Source organism: Melanotaenia boesemani, chromosome 4 (genome assembly GCF_017639745.1).
Source record: "Melanotaenia boesemani isolate fMelBoe1 chromosome 4, fMelBoe1.pri, whole genome shotgun sequence".
NCBI classification, from domain to species: Eukaryota; Metazoa; Chordata; class Actinopteri; order Atheriniformes; family Melanotaeniidae; genus Melanotaenia; species Melanotaenia boesemani.
The window spans coordinates 37,065,284-37,087,542 of record NC_055685.1 but is presented as its reverse complement, the minus strand read 5'-3'; the positions used below and the strand labels follow the sequence as shown (position 1 = coordinate 37,087,542).

General features: G+C 40.2%; 1 protein-coding gene across 2 annotated transcripts in view; it reads right to left on the bottom strand.

The window, feature by feature from the left end:
* Positions 1-22,259, bottom strand: part of sh3pxd2aa (SH3 and PX domains 2Aa) — a 123,760-nt gene that overhangs the window by 96,874 nt on the left and 4,627 nt on the right. For both annotated transcript variants that reach the window (XM_041983637.1, XM_041983636.1), the window contains one exon: positions 12,171-12,251. In XM_041983637.1, the coding sequence (XP_041839571.1) occupies positions 12,171-12,251 (81 nt within the window). The remainder of the gene's footprint in view (positions 1-12,170; positions 12,252-22,259) is intronic.

Below are 22,259 nucleotides of genomic sequence, written 5' to 3'. Positions count from 1 at the left end.
CTGAGATCTGGTGGCTGTGGAGGCCGTTGGAGTCCAGTGAACTCATCGTCATGTTCTAGAAAGCAGGTGGAGATGATCTGAGCTTTGTGACATGGTGCATTATCCTGCTGGAAGTAGCATCAGAAGATGCTCCACTGTGGTCATAAAGGTACATGTTGGGTCCACAGTGCGTCACAAAAATTTACCTCACACCATCACAAGCAAACTCCTGATCTAAAGCAGGATGGATCCATGTTTTCAAGATGTTTCCAGCAGATTCTGGGCCTAGCATCTGAATGTGGAGCTGAAATGGAGACTCATCAGACCAGCAACGTTTCTCCATCTTCTATTGTCCAGTGTTGGTGAGTCTGTGTGAATTTGTTCTTTCTTTTTCATTTAATTTCATGTTCAGTACGAGTATAGTTGTGTTTCTTTAGTTACATTGGCACTGGCAGATTTACTGATTATTCAAGACAAAGTGGTGATAAGTGTTTTGTTCTTTTTTACTTTGATAAAATGAGTGATGGGAGCGCAGCATTCTACCCTACTTTCTTTAAGGGGTCTGTATCAGATCTTTGAGACACAGCTAAGCTAAGCTAAGTTTGAACGTGTCACAAATAAACTCAGAACTCAACTAAAGACAATATGTTCACCAAATTTAGCAAAAGTAGTTTAGATTTCTTATTATAGATATTTTACATGTTCACAGAGGGGATGAACCAGAACACAGATTTGTTCTTTTCAGCAGAAAACAACCATGGCTTTGCAATCAATAATCAAGGAACTTGATAAGCTTTTAACCACTAAAATAATATTAAATCGGTCTTAAAAACCAGAATAATAACAGTTTTCTGGACACACTAACATGTTTCTTCAAGTTTATTCAAAATATTCACAGATTTAATAAAAAAAGTGTTATTGTGCAAAATTAAAATCAAATATATGTTCCTTTTTTAATTAATATATAAATAGAGCGACAAATCCTTGAGTGAATTAGTTTAATATTTATATTAAAAAATGAAAAAATAAAACTCAAGAAAGTAAAGAAACTGAAAACATTTTAATTCATATTATCATTTGGTTTACAGGCATATATTTGTTGCACTGGATTTTCCAGAAATAATTAATTCCACTGGGGTCAAACTCTAGAGGCTAACTTTATCTTCTATTTCATTTAAAGCTCCTCCTGCGTCTGTAAAATAAAATGTAATCCGGCTGAGAGAGAGAGCTCCCAGTGGGGTTAAATTGGATCATCATGAAATGGAAAGACTGCCCGGATAATAAGACGAAGCTCCAGCAATGCCTCACACACAAACACACACACACACACATTTATACAAACATGCACTCTAACAGACAAATCAACTAATAAATATGAATGCATGCTGATGCAGCCTGACACAGAAGCTCATAACGGAAAGTAAGTTAATGCACTTGACCCGGGAATGTGCGGGTCATGGTGGATTAGCTGGGAAGAGACCGGAGGCGTTAGTGATGAGGGGCCGGAGCCAGAGGAAGGTTTCTGAAGAGAGATGGAGACAGATGGAGGAGAGAGGCTGAGGGGGAGGAGAGATGGAGTGAGAAACTGGAGAGTCTGAAGTGAATGTGTGAGCGATGGTATACAGGATTGTAAAGACAAAACAGGAGAAGACTGATGGGGAAAGCAGAGGGAGAGAAGCCATCCACCCATCTGTTATCTCTGAACAGCTCTTTTAGTCGCCACCTGACTGAGCGGCATTAAGAGCTCCGGTCCCGTGTGTCCTGTCCGGGTTTCTGTTTACTCAATCATTGTTGATTAACCTGCGGACAGAACGGCAAGGCTGGGTATTGGCTGGACGAAGGCCGGCCACAGCTACTGATACTGCAGATAAGCAGAGGCAGTGTGTGAATTTCAGGGCTGGATTCTGCTCTCTCAGCGAAAACAAACTGATGTTTGTTTTTGCAGTGGCTGATGGGAGAGGCTTTAAGCACCAGGAGGACGCAGATGAGATCAGACAGGTTCATAAACACAGGAAAGCATGCTCACTTTCAAGCTTTGATAAAGGAATAAAACATTTAATAAAATGGCGTGCAAAGATGAGACCAGCTGTTTGTAAAATGTTAAAATGAGCAGATTTTTATTGCAAAGTCAAGACTGTACAGCAGATACGTGTGGAAAAAACTAATAATTCAGATTTATACCAACCGGATGTATTTTCCACATACAGGTAACTACAGAACCAAACTGGTGGCATCAGAAGAAACAATATTTTATCAAGCTGGATATCAACACGTTGGCCATTTTAAATGCACTCCGTGACTGAATCAGCAAAACAGCACAAGAGGACATTATCAGAGGAAGTGAAGAGAAAAAAAAGAGAGAAAGGGACAGAACAAGATATACACATTGGACTGATTTTTACTGGCTGGAGAGAACTCAGAGAAGAGACAGGATGCAGGATGGATGCTGAATTAGCCATCATTAGGGGGCACCAAAGTGAGAAAATCTGCCAAAGTTCAGCAGTGCTGCTTTAAAAAGTTGTCCATGTTCCATGACCTGTTATCTTTACCATTATCTTGTGGCGTATTAGGCTACGTTCACAAAGCAGGTTTGGGTTTTTTTTTGTTTTTTTTGCTTAGTTTGACCTCAGAGCAGTGTTTGACTTCTGGATTTCAGTCTATCTTAAATGAGTTCAGAGAAGATGGTAGCATTTCTAGATGATGTTCACATGTGGTTTCACATGGAAATTCAATTCTGATTTTCAGCTGTGTCCCTTACAAATAGAGATATCTTCATAAATCTGATATAATTTATTATATAATGGTGGAATATTCTAAGCCAGAGGTGTCCGAAGTCATGCAGGTTTTGGATGTTTGCTGTGAAACACACTAGAATCAGACTAATGGGTCAAAATGATTGGGCAGAACAACCAACTGTTGAGAAGAGCCGTTAAATTTGATTCATGCTTGATGGTGCAGAGAAACATCTGAAAACTTCAGGATTGCAGCAAGGACCAGAGCTGGACATCCTCTAAGCCTTTCAGTTCCACAGGGGGAATATTTCTCAGAATTTTTGTTTGCTAAATTGCTCCACAATTTGTAAATATTTTCTTTTTTTTTCAGATTACTGAACTTCTGCCCATTTTGACTTCTGAGAGATTCTCCATTTCTAAGGTGCTCTTTTTATGCTTAATCATGTTATTGACCAGTTGCCAAGTAATTTAATTAGCCACAACATGTTCTTCCAGATGTTTCTTTTCTAATACCATTGACACATGCTGAGACAGATGAGCAAAATAGTAAAATGTCTTTCTTTCAACATTTCAGGGGTTTTCTGTTTCCTACTGTGGATACAACATCGGTTAATAATCCGCAAATGACTGCATTATCTCTTTATCAACATTTTCACATCATACAAGCTTCTTTTTTTAATTGAGATTGTAAACAGCAGAGTAAAAAAATCTTTGCCTTTTTGTTTTTTGTCCACTTTGGAGGTGAAGAAGTAACTGCATGATTTAATTTTCTACTTTTCTACTTCTTTTCATCCCATTTCCCTGATAACATCTGTCCTTCAGTTGCTCCACCATACAAAGTATGCTCAACAATTACAGGATATAATGAAAACAGAACGTTTCCTAACAAGATGCACAATAGCAGCACAGATCGAAAATGTGATGAAAAAGGGAAAAAAAACCTTGAACAGCCTCTCTGTTCCAGGCTCGGTATGAAGCTGAGCTGCCAAAGAAAGATTTCACTGACTCTCCTCCACATCTCAGTCAGCTGGAGAAGACCTTGAAACAAGAGAGCCGACCAGCCGAACACAGAGAGAAAAAAACGAGTCGGAGACGGATGGAGAGCAATGGCGGACGTCTGTCAGCTGCCATACATCTCCAGATAACAGGCAGCAGAGTAAACAGAGGGAGGAAGCAGCATGGATCAACTTTACATACTGCATCTGTTCAAAAAATCAAATAATCACAAGATGCGACAGTCAGCAGAGGAGAGGAACGCTTAGACACACAAAACTTTACAGGAAATACTTTGTGTGTGTGTGTGTGCCACAAAAAGATGTGAAGATGATAAAAGACGGCTATTCAACGCTTCTGCCTTCACACCGCTGTCAATCTTTTGGATGGTCTTCCACCTCCACACAAAGATCACAAACCCTCTTCTTCACACACACACACACACAAAGAAAACCTGAAACTCTGTAAACATCACTGCAGCCTGAGACTCAAGACTTAAGTTATCTCAGTAATTATGATATCTTTGACCTCGCTGCTCTTACGATGTTCACTCACTGTGAAAACCATCCCTTAAAGTCACAGGCTATAAAGCTGATTTTTGTTCATTTGTCGTTTCTTTTCTATTCGACAAAGAAATGAACTAATATGGAAGGGAGTTAGTAATGATTTTACTACTGCTCAGCTCTGGTAGAAAATGTGTTACGTTGTGAGATTCAATGCTAATATAGTACAAAAAAAAAAAAAAGTGCAACCAGCTCGAGGTTCTGTGTGGAACAACTTCAACAAAATAAAATATAATGAGGTCCAACCTCTCCCAGGTAAAGTTAGCATGTTGTAAGTCTAGCATATAAACATTAAGCTGAGAGCAAAGCATCCAGAAGGTCTGTCCACACATCAGCAGTTAATGGCAGCTTTGCCATCAGATGAAGTAAGTTTGATGTTAGACATGAAGAGCAAATAGAGGTCCTCATCTCAAAGATGATGGTTAAACTCGTGCTTCCAGTATGGTTGAAAGTGAAGGGTTTCAAAGTTTGATACAATATTAGCTTGAGACAGTACAGTACGGTTCCATCAAGAAAAACCGTCTGCACAAGACTTAGAAATGTCTAACTTTTAAGCCTTAAAACTCAGCTTACGCAACTCGATTGATCCCACACAACGTATATTATGTACATTTCTAGAGTCATCATTGCCCTGTAGCATCCCGAGGCTGAGAAACCGCACTATATATCTTTTTTTTTCTGTGACACCACATCACTTTACGGCAGCATTTTACTTTTCTGCACCACATCACACACCAGCAACTGGATATCAACACACTGAAAGCCAAGAGGGGAAAAAAAAACCTGTACCAATCTCTCCACCAAACCTATAGTAAAAATGTGCACTTTTTTATTTATGATTAATAAATCATAAATACTGATACAACATTTCAAGAACTCCACCTTAACAATGTAATTATTTATAACAAGAAAAAGTCTGTGCTATTTATGCTAGAAGCTACAGGTGGAACTGGGTACAGCCATCTTTAAATCAGGAAACTCTGGGTCCTCTGCAACTTAGGACTCATCATTTCAGAAAAACAAGGTCACTTCGTCATTTCTGGCAAAAATTCCTATGGAAAACCACCTCCGAAGAAAAGTTTGGAATGCACAGTTGCATGTGATGTATAGATTTTCATACATCTTTCACGCCTCCACTAACTGTTCCTTAAAGCTATCGATTCAACGTTGTTGAATCTTTCAAATCCCAGAAGAAATGGCAACTCTTCATGTCCTGTTTCTACATTAACCACGCTCCTTAAAAGTTTTGACCAATCAAACAATAGTTTGACACCACACAAGGAAAACATTCTGCTCAGGTGACATGTTGAGAACAAGCTGCACGAACTCTCAAGCCAGGAGGGGGAGAGCTAAATGACATTATTTTGTTCTCGCCACTTCAAAGAACAAATTTCTCTTTTCTTGCTGAATCGAAGAAACTATCTGATGATGCTACAGGTGAGTTGAACACTCAGGCAGTGTTGAAAAGCTGTCTCACCACAGATTCATGGACAGAGCTAGAGCAAAGTCGTATGTAGCCGTCACGTCATCACTGACTCAACAGACCATCAGGCCAGAGCAGCATTCTGCTGGAAACCTGGTGAATGTGTCGTCACTGGAGCCTAAACGGAAAAGTAACAGCATGTGTATCTGACAATGTGTTAGCAAACACTGAACACCTGTCAAGAAGAATGGTTGAGCAATTCAGGGCAATGCTAACGATGCACACCTCCTGGGAGTTAGGGAGCGGTCAGAGTGGATAAGCTAGAGAAGCTGCACGGTCTCAGGTGGCTGGTCGGCTCTGCTGGCCTGAACAGGCACCACCCGCTGTCGCAGATCAGTTCTGCTGGAATTCAAAAGATGTGTTAATGCAGATTTGTTGCACTCTCATGAATCAAGCGTGAGTCTGGATAGCTTGGTTGGCAAGGCATCCATCTCTCAAGTGGGAAACCTGAGTTTGAAGCCCACAGGGGACTAATATTAACACCTTCCAGCTGGGTCCTTAGGCAAGACCCTTAACACTACTGACTAACCACCTTGAGATGTAAGTTGCTTTGGAAAAATCTGACATCTGGTCTAAAATCAAAAATTTATTTATATATTTTTACATATAATACAGACTCTGTTTAATGGGTACTTTAAATGTGAGCTTGCTAATATTCTTGATTCCAATAACATGTTGGAAAGGGAAAAAAAACCATGAAAGACCAAAAGAAAACAAGGAACAGAAGAACTGCATGAAAAACTATCATTATTCTAATGTTGCTGAGATATATTGGATGATAAAGCGAAGGAATAAACTGAAGGAGTGAAAAGACATTTGAAAGTGGATGTCAGCACTGGTGTAAATCTACTTTATCTAATTAAAGCCTGCAGCAATGTCACCAGAATGAATTATCATCACATCTTACACCTCTTCCCAGCGCCTCGTTTAATCTTCATCTCTTCTATCGGCCTGTTTCTCTGATTCCTGAAACACTTTCCAGTCGCGCTGCTGACTTTTTTTAACCATGAAAATATCCCACTAACGACCTAACTGTGCTCATTCATCCTAAATTTAGCCTACACTCCTGATCCCTTTCTCTCGGCTGTGGGAAATGCTGCACACCCCCCCTTCCCTCACCCTCCTCTCTGCTCCCAGTCCAACAGGGACCTGAGTGAGACCGTCCCGTCAAGTGCCTGATTGTAACTCACAAGAATAGGTCTAGTGTTTGGCATGTAGGTGTTCTTCCTCTGCCTCTGCCGCGATTGAAAAGTGTGTTTCCTTCTCTTCCTACTCTGGCACACACACATACACACACACGCCCATAAATAAAATAAAACAAGCCTTTATCCTCGACCTGAAACAATGGGCTCTCTGATTCATTTGAGTTAGTGGACGTCCACAGAACAACTCAAGGACAAAGAGGCTGAGCCGGTGGCCTGGCTATTCAGGATTTGTCCTCGAGGATGGCATACCGATAATGTCTTGTGGTTTAGACATACAGTACGCTTCCATCAAACAGCCCACAAAGAAGATGCACAATTCAGTGACCTTCCCTTTAAGCGATTTGACCGCAGCTACTGTATAATTTGCTGTGCTGATTATAAGCAGCTGTTTGCCGAGGTCTGTTGCAAGCATCCATCATGCTCCTCCCAAAAGGATGCAATACCAACCTTGAGTCTGAGCAAACTAAAGAGATGTAGTATTAAATGATCAGTTGCTATGTTGAGGTTCAAGCAGGATTTGACCTGGATAAAGAGAAAATTTGGCTCATATACTTGGGTGCAGACAGAATACAAGCCAAAGATGTGACTCAATGTCCTTCTTAGACGGAAAACTGTAATGCAGCTTTAAATATAGTAATTTCTGCCAGAGGACACTCACACCACAATAACCAGCTCCCTTAACTTTCCTGAAACATGTCTATAAAAGCATCTTTGTAAGAAGTGACCCTGCAGAAACCTTCATGTCTTCCATCTGCATAATCAGTTTCGTCAGCTTCAACAGCCTAAATATTAACCATCGTCATTCTGATGAACATCATCACTTTCATGTCTGTCATCACCCCCCCTTCCTCTGTCTCAGTATCATCATCCTCATCCTCCTTCTCTGATGCCTCACTCCCCTTCTACCAGGCCCTCCAGCTGACCCGAGCCACTCCCTGTCCCAGTTTCCAATCTTCAGACGGGTAACTCAGCCAGTCCAATGACTCAAAGGTCAGGTCTGACTGAGACAAAACCACATCAGAGAACAGTGGCTGGTATGAGCCAGTAGTCACTTCCTGGGGAGGAAGATGAGCTGGCCTTTAGTAGAAAAACAGAAGAGAGCTATTCTGACTATTTAGGTGACAAAAGTATGCGTGATGTGTCTGTTGATGGCTGATCAGAAAATGTTGTGGAGTCAGAAATGGAGAGAACCTGAAGTGTTGTTTATGTGTTTCAGCTCAAAACAACCAACAAATAAAGAGGAATGAGAGGCACTCAGAGCGCACACCTCCGGAAAACCACTGTCTTTTTTTTTTTTTTTTTTTTTTTTGCCAATGATTGTGGGCATTGATTTTTTTTTTTTTTTTTTTTTTTAGAAGCTCTAATGGAAAAATTATACCTATCTCCTCATAGTAAAGAATCCTTTATACATTTGCTGGATCCAGATCACCTCCAAAATCTAACCACTCGTTCCATTTCTGAGATTTCCTGACAATGTTCTCAAAACCTGTCCATAACTTTTTTTAGCTATGTTGCTAACAGACAGACAGACCAATGCCGCTGAATACCTGACCTCCGTATTGGTGGGTGGGGGAAGAGGAACTTCCCCTCTGAACTCTGAATCTCTGCCAAGTCGTGGTCAAATATCACTGCTAAATGGCATTAATGTGAATTAGAGTGGATTGGTTCAGCACGTTGAAAACTTTTTAGATAAACAAATACACTCACACACTTTATCAGGTCCAACTGTTCACATGCTTGTCAACACAAACATCTAATCAGCCAATCACATGGCAGCAACTCAACAAATCTAGTCATGTAGACATGGTGAAGATGACTTGCTGATTGGTCGACTAGTCGTTTTAATAGTTGGTGACTATTCGACCATCAGAATAGTCATTAGTTGCAGCCCTAGTCTGGACCAGAATGTTTTGTTGATGTCAGAGGTCAGAGGAGAATGGACAGACTGGTTGGAGATGATAGAAAGACAACAGGAAGTCAGATCAGCACTGGTTCCAACCAAGATCTCTGAACACACAACACGTCCAGCCTTGAAGCAGATGGGCTACAGCAGCAGAAGACCACATAAATATAAAGGGGTCTTACTCAGTACCAGAAGGTGGATCTGATAAAGTCTTAGATGGCTGTACACACTCAATGGTTAATAAATTAACAATTCTTCATTAAAAAATACAACCTTTAATTTAAACAAAATGACTTACAAAAACTTTAAAAAAAAAAGTTATGCACTGCCTCTAGCACTACATGACAGCACCTGGGTCAAACTGGACTCACAGCAGTCTGACTACAACTTAATTTTCACGTCCCATCTTGTTTGAATTCTTGCTTGTGTTTTTCTTACTCTCAAATGTAAGTCGCTTTGGATAAAAGTGTTGCTAAATGACTGTGGAATAGAATGTAGAATAGAATTTCCGTCCTTTCCAAGCTGAACAGTAAAAACAGTGACGCAGAAGTCATCAACTCATTCAGATGCCAGCCAGGAACCAGGTTCAGTATGTTTCCAGTAATACAGCTTTCTTTGCTTAATACCAGGAAGCAGGTTTGAAATCCTGGCAGGTTTTGCCAAACCTTCAGTTCAAACACACTACAGCAGCTTCGGAGCCGTCATCCAGCAGGGCTGCTGACGGCAGCTGAGTCGCTGCACCTGATAAATGTTTGGACAGGAGGGGCTCCAGGTTGTTCTGAAAACAATGAGATGAGACAGGACTTTCAAAGCCACTGAGCAAGATCAAAGGCTGGTAAAGAACTTTACTTTCAGTCCATATAGTGGCAGAGGCAGACGATTACTGGGCATTACAGAGCTGGTCTGTACAGCCATTAGTGTTCACGCTGCTGAGGATAATCTGAGAATACATTTAATTTTATATACTATATACCATGTAACTAACATCAGGAGGTAGAATAAATACATCTTTTGTCTTTTGTTGAGAACATGAGCAAATAATGTTGCATCAATCTCATCAAATTAGCCTTAAAAAATGAAAAAAAATTGAGTTTTCCATGAAATGAAGCAGCAAAAACGTGAAGCATTTGGGACCTGATAATTGCACATCTGCACTCTGCAATGTTAGAATTAAAATATATTCTGAAGTCTGCTTTAAATGAGCGTTTAGTAAACTCATAACAATAATGTCCTGTCCTCTGAGAAAGAAAGTACAACAATTTCTTACACATCAACACAAAATAAAACATTTTACTCTACAATACTATGGTATACAAAGGAGTTCATGGTCCAGGTCCAGTAGCAGAACAAGCCCAGATCATCAGCCCTCCACCATCAGGCTTGATACCTGGTAGGAAATGTTTGTGCTGATATGCTGTGTTTGGTTTCCTGTGCATTATAACCAACTATCTCCATTTTTAAGGACATTGGTCCAGAAGTCGTGTGGTTTGTTCAGATGCAGCTCTGCCAACCTAAGCCGCGCTGTCATATTCTTATCAAAGAGAAGAGACGGCACAATCACATTTTTCATGTACATTTCTGGAGGCGTTGTTGCCCTGCAGCACTGCAACATAACCACACTTCACAACTTTGGGTTACCAGCTCGGAACCACACATTACAGCTACGTTTCACTTTATGCACCACATCACACGCCAGCAACTGGATATCAACACACTGGCTGCTTTGAACACGCACCATGGCTACCTCAGCAAAGAAATGCAATAAGACATTATTAAGGGAAGAAGAGATAAAACAAGAGTGAAAACAGGACTGATTTTTACTGTCCAGAGAGAGCTCAGAGGACTGGTAGGATGCAAGATGGCTGCCGAATTAGCCACTGTTAGGGGGCGCATCACTGACCAAAGCTGCTAAAGTATTGTTGAGCTTCTTTAAGGACCATTTTTTTAAATTCCACACACAGTTCAGCTAACAATGAGCCCACTGTAGGCAGTGTTGGGTTTGATGAGCTGCTCTGTAACATTTAAAGGGAACTAGGAGCAAACCTCCTTTCTTTACATTAATGGATCGGACCCCCGAAAGCAGCCAAACTGCCACATGAGAGCTGCTATATTTGAGAACTCAATACAGCCCCAACCAGGTTAGATGACCTTTGCCCCGCGCCATCTGAGAAACCGAACAAAATCAATCTTGCTGCTGCTGACTGGGAGTGATTTTGTACCCGGCCATCCATGAAGCATTAAGGTTCATTAGTTTCCTCTCAGCAGTCTGAACACCACGCTTGCATCAGGAGGGAGACACATCTACTCACCTATGGAGGAAGCTTTTAAACTTTCCCAGCTTTTCTTTGTTTATTATTCTACCTTTGTTTTGGGGACTAATCAGTTGCAGGAGGGAGTCTATGTTTCACCTCACAATACCCCATTGGTTGTCAATAAGACCTTTCAGAAAGGGCTTTTCCTCTACTAAATGAAACAAAATTTCCTGTGGGACTTCAACCCTGGACCATTGAGAGGTTCCCCTGTAAATCTCTCACTGCACCCCTTTTTATATTTACTAGTGACCTGAGGACCTCTGCAGTAATATACACATGGTATCAGCTTGCAGAAGTCTGAAGGTGAAAGAGAGAGACAAATGGAGAGACACAAAAATTATTGAGCTCGTCACTCTGAGAGACAGTTAAAGGTTTTCAGAGCAAGTCTTTCAATCCAACACAAATAGTCCTGAGGAGGAAACTTGACACTTTGAAAAGCAGCTGTGAGAACAAAGAAAGATCTGCTCCATGTCAGACTCTATTTAAAGAACCCACCAATTAGCATCCTGTACAACCCACCCATAAAGCACAGTACTTTAAATTTACTTCCATGTGGATTACTTGCTTGTACCCGTCAGCTGTTTGACATTTTGAGGGCAAGGCGGGGATAAGATGAGCAGAAAAAGGAGGAAGGGAAAAGATGCAGAGAGAGATATTGGTGTTGCTTTGTGCATGAAAAGTGCTTAAAAAACATTTTGCATAAAAAATGAAATTTTCTTTAATTTCTGAATCTCTGTGAGGCTGAGAAATACAAACTACTTGTCCTCTGCCCACTGACCAAATCACTAACACACACATCAATTCATCGAGGTGACGAGGTGTGGCGAAGGCGGCTGCAGCAAGCAAGAGGGCTTACACATGAATCCATACAGAAAAATGGTGGTGGTTCACAGGGCTGACCTGCTAAAAAATACATCAGCAGCAAAGGAAAGGCGGCTCTCAGCACAAACACAGCCCACACGCGGCATGAACGAGGAGAGCGGGAGTGATGGAGGATTACCTGTAGGTCGAAGAATTTGCTGTATCTTCTGTAGATGATGTGGGAGGTGTTGTCAGAGTAGGTGACATTGATAAGATACACCTGCCAAGAGAAGAAAGGAAGAGTTAACAACAACATAGCTTTTTCTTTTCCATCCATAAAAACCTCCCAGTTGCAGCTCCACCAGAATGAATGTAAGAAAAACTACAATATTTGTATTTTCTTCCAGTTGAAGTCTACTGCATCAGCTCCACAAAATGTGATGAAGCACCAAATACCTGGCGCCATTGTTATTGTCTCTGCAGCCTGGTTGATGTTGAGACAGGGATCTTAAGGAAGGTTGCAGTTAACATAACAAAACCGAAAACATCCAACCACGACGCCATGCAACGACAGTTTGAAAAGTCACGAAAGCAAACAAAAACGAGAGAAAGAAAAACGACGCTCAGCTGTACTGTCTCCACATGGTGCCAGTATAGACTACGTTGCTAGTGGTTTCAATTCAGTAGAAGAAATAGTTCCCCTAACTGGAAACAAACCTCCAGCAAGAAAGAAATTAAACCAATAACTGCAGTGGACATCCACGGGTGGATAATTAAGAGCTTTTATTAGGAATGAATTTATTTCTGGAAATATCTGCAATATTTTATCATTGTTTACTTGCTCAGATCAGAAACAAGTGCAGATCATTTTTCATTTTTGCAGGTCAGACGCAGTTCAAAAAGTTGTTTTCCGCATGTGCTTCAAGTCAACGTAAAACTGGCAGGAAACAACGCAAGAAACAGGAGAAGCTTTTTGCATGTTCCTGAAGGGTTTTTATTTTGTTTTTCTTCTTTGCATCTTCCTAATCTAAATGAATAAGTTCCTCCAGGATTTCGTAGTACATTTTACTGACTGTTGCACAATAAAATAGCTATTTTTGCAACAAAAGTTGCCCTTAAATTAATTCTTTTGTTTTTTCTTGCAAAATCACCTAAAATTTATTTCAAGCATTATTTATTATACTCATCATAATAATATGGATTATTAAAATTCTGAAATTCCATCAGTCAGAAATAATTACACTTGGGAAAAAAAACTTTTGTAATTCTTCATTAGCTGCAGATCTGGAGGTTAGAAACTCTGTCATGGTGATTTGTTTGGTCCTACTTTGCAAACATTCTCTGGTGGTGTTTTGAGACAGAAAATTATCAATTGTCTCTTAACAACTTTCATTTGTCTTCCATCACAATGTTGACTATAAAAATATGGTTACTGGAAATTATTTTCAATCAACTAAAATAAAACCTTACTAATCCTATCAGTATTAGCAAAAGCAATACATATTAGTTACAGTGAATCACCTGAAGAACTTAGACTAAATAAAGTACCATATGCCATCTGAAAAGTTGTAGAATCTGTTTGGAAGCCATTTTTAAAAAGTCTTAAAGTGACTGAATGAAGCATCTATCTGCAAACATTTTCTCTGCAGACATTTTGACATTTTCAATAAATGACAGCAAAAAATGCAAAATTCCTTTTCCTGTCTTTCCAAACTTTACAATGAACCTATAACAGCGCACATGTGCATTTCCTGCTTTGTCATAACAAGCAAATCTGAACCAATACATCACTAAGGAAGGCAAGTGGAGCCCAGTGAACAGGAGCTTTCAAGTCTGCCAGTACAGGACTATGTCTGGTCTGAAGTCGCTGTGGATAACTCAGAGACTAGTTAGATGGATTCTTTTGAGACTGTGTAACTCGTTAGTCTGTCGCCCTTACAAGGTCACTACAGTCCGTTTTTTTAAAAGATTAAACATATTTTTGACAGTGTGAAAAGGGCTGTAGATTTAACTCTGACTACTTCTGCTAGAGGTGTATTAACTGACAGTCTCACCTTGAACAGACTGTCTGTATATGCTTCTAAATCCATCATTATATTTCATGGTAGATGGTGACATCACCCCTCTTTTATCAGCACGCTGAGCTCTCAGCCTTCAGCTTTGGCTGAAGCAGTGCAGCAGCCCTGAGAGGCCTGATAACATGAGATAGAGTCCATTTATCCGTCAAGAGGAGGCAAGTGATGCCACCATCATCTCTAATCTAATGAAACATAGATAACCAAGGTAACAGATCCAGGGGCCAGGAAATTTTCATCAGAAACATTAAGAGCAGGTGGGAGCTCTTAGTTTCTGATATAGAAAAGACCTGGATGTGAAAACACTCGAGTGGATAAGCTGTTGGACATTAGGCAGAAAGCTTCAGCTACCAAATCATTGGGCAAACCTCTGAAATGAAAAGCACTTCAGTAAAACTGAAATGCATATATATTAATAACTATAAATGTTCACATAGCTCATATCGTTGTCATGTTCTCTCTCAGAAACACTTTGAATGTGGGAAACCCATTTCCATAAAATACAGTCAACTCAGCCTGGATGTGTTAGATGCCCAGGTTTTTCAGCACTTTGCAAAACAAGCCAAGTAAAAGTGATGTGATCAGTCCCTGCTGGTGGGAGTATCAGTGCCATTATACATGGCTGTGACAGAATATTGCCTCATATTAGTCCTTAATTATCTGCCTGTGACAAAGCAGCTCCTGAGCAACAATAAACAATGAAGGTTTATAAAAATCTAAATGTTGGGGTTTGCACAGCCACTGCAAGGCTTGGGATGCAGACAGAAGCAACACTGCCACTGAAAATAATTATGTCTAATTTGGAGCTAGTAATGTCATGTTAAATGAGTTTTTTCTTGCTCTGGTTTAGTGTTAACTATGACTTTTGTGGGTTTTGTTGTGGTCTTTTTCTTATTAACTGTGTTTGGTTTTCTTCTTGGTCTTGTTGTTTCGCTGGACTGAGTTTACTGAATGCTACACGCCTCCTCTCATCTGTCATTAGTCCCAACAGGATATATTTTACCAAGACATCGTCTTAGTCACAGCTGTGTCTTCATCAGAGTCTGATGAAGACACAAAGTGTTGAAACACTAGTCCCTTAAATTTGCACGATAAAGCTGTAAATCCATCAGTAAGCTCCAGCTCTTAACCTTTCTTTTGCAACTATAATGGGACTTTATAGTTGCACAGGCTGGCTGTTGTAATGTTCAGAATTTTACACAATAAATTGTCAAAGCACCACCATGTGGGTGTTGCTGTTATCTCCGCTGAGAACTCTGAGGGTTTCAATGCTGTTACACATCTTTTTTCAAAAGCAACCCCAGTCAAGTCGCATTTCACTTGACTTTTACGTCTTTGAAGTGAGACAGATCACAATTCTCTGCCAGAGGAGGCCGGACACAGCAAGATTAAATGTAAACAATGTTATATCAGACTGCATAACAACTTCAAAAATACACAACCATGAAGCATCCATATTTACTCCACAAACACAGCATTCTGCGTGTGGCATCACATCTTCCTCAGCTGGAGGCTGATGGCAGTTGCATTATATTATAATGACAAAAAATATATATAAAAAAAAAAGAACAAACTGAGCATTAAGACCTGCAGTGTGACCGTAGCCATATGTACCATTTCAGTCAGATCACAGATTGTGTCCTGACAGAGTGACTTCTTATTTGGATGCTTTAGGCGACAAGACCTTTTCTATCAACTATCCAACCCTGTGCCTCCACATGTGCAGGTTCTCTCCAGTTTTGACTTTCTGTCCAGGAGGAGCTGGCAGACGTGGTGGGAATATGACTGCTCCATCAGCCGTACTCGCCTCTGAGTTGTGGATGTAGTAAACCAACTGGCCATACAAAACATAGTTTTTATAGTCAATCTGCAGGTTAATTCTATGGCTGTTATTATAATTATTATTTCTGCATTAGTAAAGTGTCTTTTTATTGAGTTTTATCAGGAGATGGAGGATATGTCCTGACCTTCTCATTAATAACACTTTAATTTTCCTCATCTCTGTCTGCACACAGCCCTTCAGTTTTGTGACTTTTCATGGTCATTTTTGTGTATTTACCTAGAAAATCAGGGCCAGCTGGAACTGCCATTCCTCACTCTGAGCATTAATTCCATTCTTCTTTAATGTGTGATTAATATATATATATATATATATATAACTTTTAGCTTTTAAGCACTTCAAAGCTCTACACATTTGCCATTTATTTGATGTGCAAATAAAGAGACCATTCAATGATTTTGCAATAAAATAAGAGTTATCTGGCCAAGGATTTCCAGTTTAATGGACCAGAGCCAGTTCAAATAAACCCACTTAACATCGAGCCATCATAAACTCAAACAACTGTGCCTCATGTACAGCGTTCAGTTTAAATAAAGGTGATGTTTTTTCCTCATGTACCACTCCCTGTGTTCCAGCCAGCTGCATTTTCCTGACTGATCTTACTCCATCACTTCTGTACCTGCCAAAAGCAGAGCCCAGATGAATGAAGTTCAAGGGAAGATGTTGACGTAAGGAGAGCAGCAGCCTAAAACAAAAGAGCTTCCAAAACAAAGCTGAGGGTTAAAAGGCCTTGTTGCTGTTGGAAGGGGCTCAGCTGCTGCTGGCATCAAGCCACCGCAGTGTGTTTGCTCCCATGCAAACTCAGCTCCCGGCATCCAGAAGCTGCGACTGTCAAACTTGTTCTTAGCACGGTGGGGTGTCGCCACAGTGATTAGCACTGGCAGTTATTGCTTGAAAATGTGCTCTTGGTGTTACTGCCGGGATCCAAAACATCACAAACCGACTTAAACAGCAGCAGCCGGCAATGATTCAGAATGTCTGAGAGCTCTGCAGGACTTGCAGCTCCTTTTTTTGCATGTTAGCAAAACTTGTCATGTAGAAAAGATCCTGGTGGCTGAGAAGTTCTCACATCACACAAGGTTTTTAGATGTTCTCCTGCTCCAGGAAACCTGATTCAAATTAAATGAATCCAACAGCTTATAGGGTTCTGCACAATTAACCCATTAATTTAAATCAGTTTGAAACAAAGAAAAAACTAAAACCTACAGGACAGTAGCTCCTGAGGACAGGAGTTGGCCACCCCTCCCTTAAACAGTCAGCCTAATCTCACGACGTAGAAGAGTAACATGAGGTCATAGCATGAAACAAGGTTTAAATTATACAACTGCAGCTTTTTATTATCTAACTCCCAACACAAATACAGCTTTAGTGTTGCTTTGTCACCTCCTCAACATCCAATTCCATCCATCCCAATCTGCTCGACCTGTTCCTTGTTAGTTTACCTCAGTGTATTTGTCCTTTGTAAGATCATCTGTCATGTTTCCCTGTCATGTCTGCTGTTTCGTCCCTGTAAGTTTGTCATAATATTGGATTAAAATCCTTATTCCTGCCTCTCCATCCTGCTTTGGGTCCACTTCCTCCTCACACCTCCGCCGCTCTGTGACACAAGTTGTGTTCTTCAGAGTTAAGAAGTCCTGCTGATGACCTAGCACCACTTGATAGGTCATCAGCAGGTTGAACTTTGTACAGAGTTGTGGTCACCAACCAGAGAGATGAGTTTTCATCATGTCCCTAGTCTTACAAGAGAGAAAAAAGAGGAGAGAGATACGAATCTTTATCAGCTGTTTTGATCGTTTCTTTATTGTCAGTGAGGGTGAGCCATGTTTACTCTGAATCATAAACAGCTGATCGATCATGGGATCAGTCAAATGGGTAAACTGTTTCCTAGCATGAAACTCTGCCATGAACAGCGGGAAGCATCTAGCCTGGCTGTCAGCCAACACATCTCTGAAGTCTGTTCGGCCATGTCTTGTTCGTTTGTCTCAAAACATGCGTCCATTTAACAAAGTACTACAGAAAGAGCTGTTTGATGTACTGACCTCTTCACATCTTTCTACACTCCTATGGACAAAGTGTTGAGTCACACCACATTTTTTTATATATCGCAATTTAAACAGGCGTAATGATTTTATTGAAATGTTCAGTTTCTCACATTCTAATGAGCTTGAAAATGAATATTTAGTCTGAGCAGATTTATTCTTTAACTTTAACTGATTTCTTTTAATGTCTTCAAGTAGTAGTTTTCTAGGATTCGAAAACTACCGTAGAACAATGGCTTCTTGACAGCCATCCTTCCACGGAGACCATTTCTGATAAGCCATTCTGCTAATGACTTGGCATCATTAGCACAGGCAACTGAAGGTCCGGATGCATCCCTCAGCTTCTGTGTCAGGTCTTTAACTCTTAAAACTCTAAACCATTTTTTATTTCTCTCAAGTCTTGGCTTTCAGGAGAAAAAATATTGACACTGAAACAAACACACAATAGAAACTATTTCCATGTTTCCACTTTTTCCTCATTTCCAGTTATTCCTGCTACTATTTACCTGCTATCCTCAATAAACCAACTCCAGCTCAGCTGCTTTGTGGCGCCACCGTGCATCAGAAACGTCTTCTTGGCTTTATTCCAGCCATAGAGGAGCATTATTTTTCTTCTTTTCACACACACATAGAACTTTCTGCTCACTGGTTGATCTTTGGCTGCTCCTGATTGGACATTACCGTCAATCTAAGCTCTCTGATTGGTGGAAAGTCTGACAGGATGTGGCTTCATCACAATTTCCGGGTCTCTTAGCAACATAGCAATTTTTTTTGTGTGTGTGTGTTTTCATGGATCACTCATTGTGGATTTAGCAAATAGAGTCTTTAAACACTACAATTTGTGGCTGGATTGTAAACCTCCTGGAGAGGATATAAATGCCTGGAAAACTTCCATAGATCACCTAAAGGGTAGCTATCCATCACAATTTACCCCACAGAGCTACACACTGCCGTTCCTGAGAAAATGGTAATAGTATAAGTGACAGTGGTCGGGGGCGCCGGAGATCTAGTGGAGTTTTAAGGGTTGGTGGTTTTGTTCCAAGCACTTTCAGATTTTGTTCATCTAATGTTGATAGTTTTTTAAGGCTGACACTTCTTCTTTTGTCCTCCACTTGTCCAGTTTCCAGATGTTTTAAGGATAAACTGGAAACCATGCGGAGATATGCCAAGTTTGTGTTATCTTTGGACTGGACTGAAAACTTGTATGGGGGGAAAAATGCTGCCAGTGTCCAAAGAAAAACTTTGAAAGACCTTTAGAAAACTGATCAAGAAAACTTTAAAAGTTTACAAAAATGTGTAACTGCTGAGAAGAAGAAAAAAAAGAAATGAGGGCTGGATTTGAGCAATAGTGAATAATAGCATTTAAGTAAAAAAAAAAAAAAAAAAAGATGAAAAAAACCAACCAGGGATATATCTGAACTTTCTCACACTCCAGTGTGTGTGAAAACTATAATCTCCTCTGACCTTATCAGTATGCTGGAGTACCATCCCCCCATCATGTCTGTAGACCACTTAATTCCTCTCAGATGCTGAGCTGAAGTGTCAGACATGAGCCAGCCTGGAAGATGTGGACTCATTGAATAGATCCAAACCCCAGAAGCAGATGGGCATGTAATGGCAACCGCAGTGGAAAACAGAACCAGCACCCATCCTTTGGCTGAAAATATCTAGCTTAAACCTCCTGCCCTTCCTGTCCCTAAAATAAAACTCCATCCACTCGACCCAGGCCGTAAATTATAGCTGGGCTGCTGCTTCTCAAGATCTATTGTGCAGTAAACATCGTCGTGACTTGTCCATAATTAAATTTTTATTATTCAATTTTGCATATTCCAGGGATTTTTTTTACTACAAATGGGTCAAAACTCATGCAATAACAAAAAGAAGCCAACATGAGTTGACTCAGATCTGATGTTTGCTTCCTCATGAGCAATATATATATATATATCTATATATCTATATATATAGATATATATATATATTTCTGACTCAAATGTGAGTCAGGAAATTTCTAATGAAGTTTTATGGGATTAGATGGAATAAGGACACACCTTTATATTCAGAGCAACAACAGACACTGACTCACATCTTTCAGGCCATTGTAACTTCCACAGATGCTGGAATAAAAAGTCAAACAGCAGGTAAATCAAGGCCAATGAGGCATGGATGGAATTGCAGAATAAAGACTGAAATTTGTGTCTTTGAGCTTTTTCAAAGCAAAGCTTTTTTTAAACAAACAAATAAAACACTATTAATAACTATTCTCGAATTAAGAAGAATCTTGTTTTAAAATCTTTTCTCAAAGTGAGAAAAAACTGAAAAGAAGCACTGACAGGCTCGGGGGTGTTCGCTTATAACAAGCTATAACATTCATTTCAAGTCCTTTATTAAGATATTTTCTCTTATTTCAGGAAATCTTACCAAGCGTAATCATTTCACTGGATTACAGTCTGAATCTTCTCAATTTAAGTGTTTTTAACCATAAAAAAGCTCATTTCAGGAGGCTGAAGCAGATGGTCTGCAGATGACTAAGATGCAAGGCAAATCTGAACAAAATCATTAAAACTTTAAAGAAACAGAAAAGTAGTTTTTACTTTAGATTCTACTCTATTCTATTCTACTGCTTCTGTGTCACTTTTTCATTCTGTTAATTTTCTCCTCAAAGAAATCTAAAAAAACAAAAGATTCATAAACAAGGGGGCGAAAATACAGAACTCATAAAAGGCTGGAGGGGCTGAAATGTCCCAGATAGCAAAGAAAGACCTAACGTGAATGTTATTCATGCAGAGAAACGGGGACTTTTAACAAAGGTTCTATTCATCCTGAGAAGCAAAGACAGAAACATGAATTCTGACAGAACAGAAAGAAAACCTGATTGATGAATATTCATCATTCTCTCCTCTCCTCCATGGTTCCTTTAAGTTAACATCAACAACCATTAACAGATATTTGAGACAGAACAGCGAACAGATAAAATAACTTACAGTTTCAGAGGACAGCCAGGACTCGGCCTTGGAGTTTTGAAAAGAAGGAGAAGAGCCGAGAGCTTGGTGGGGCAGACTTTCTGTGGGTCTGGCCACTAAATGCAGCCAACCCCGCCTAAACTACTATATTTGAAGTAACCTATAAAATAGGCCGAGGGCTTTTTTTCAAACCCTGAAAGCACAAATGTAAGTAAGGTTGGAAAACTTCTCTTTGTATGGGAGTCATGTCTTTTTCCACTCAGACTGGAAATCTGCCCTCATGTCTGACAGCTTCACCAGAGAGGTTTGCATGTGACAATAAAGCTTTACAAACTTCGTCTAAACTGTTTTCCAGAAAACCAACAAAAAGATCACAGCAGTGAAAAAAAGCAGGCTTTAGCAGGGGGAGTCTTAGCCAACCAGAAAAGAGAATGAAGTTGTCCCTTTATCAACAATCCACCAGGCTGGTGTCCTCTGAGCAAACGTCCCGCCTTCCGTCTGTCAAGCCTCTCTGCTATCCTTTCACATCGTTCAACACATCAGAACATTTTATTCTAAATCACTTTTACTGTTCTTCAAACAAACCTCTGACTATTACCCTTCTTTCATGCAAATTTAAGAACCAGGAGACATCAAGGAAGTTCAAATTGGAGACATACTGCTCAAAACTATTTAATTCTACATAATAAGCACCCGACTCCTAAAAGACAAAGTGATGGTAAAAAAAAGTAGGGCTAAACTGCAGTTATATTACTGAGTTCTTGCCTCAGGTCTTTAGAAGTAGAAGGAGTGTATTTTATTCATTGGCATGCTATTTGCACACGCAGGATTTTGACCTTTACTTACTGCAAGTCATGAACACACACTGGAAGAAATATGGTAATGGAGCCTGATCATTGTGCTCACACCCACATTTCCATCTACTGGTCCTAAGCTGCTTTCCTCTACTTTAAGCCTTAACTGGGAACAGATGCAAACAGACTCAAAACACGAGATAACAACTCACGCTGATCACTGGCTCCTGAAACAAATCAAAGAGAAATCATATAGCGGCAGAATCTGTAATTTCAGCAAACAATGAATCGATAAACTCTCAGTGCTAGTTCCGAGTTAGATCCCTTTTCCTCCATAAATGCCTTAATTCTTGGTATCATAGATCTAACAAGGTGTTGGAAACCTTCCTCAGAGGTTTTCTCCATATTAACATGACAGCATCACACAGTTGCTGCAGGTTTGTCGGCTGCATCCATGATGAGAATCTCCCGTTCCACCACATCCCAAAGCTGCTCTACTGGACTGAGATCTGGTGGCTGTGGAGGCCGTTGGAGTCCAGTGAACTCATCGTCATGTTCTAGAAAACAGGTGGAGATGATC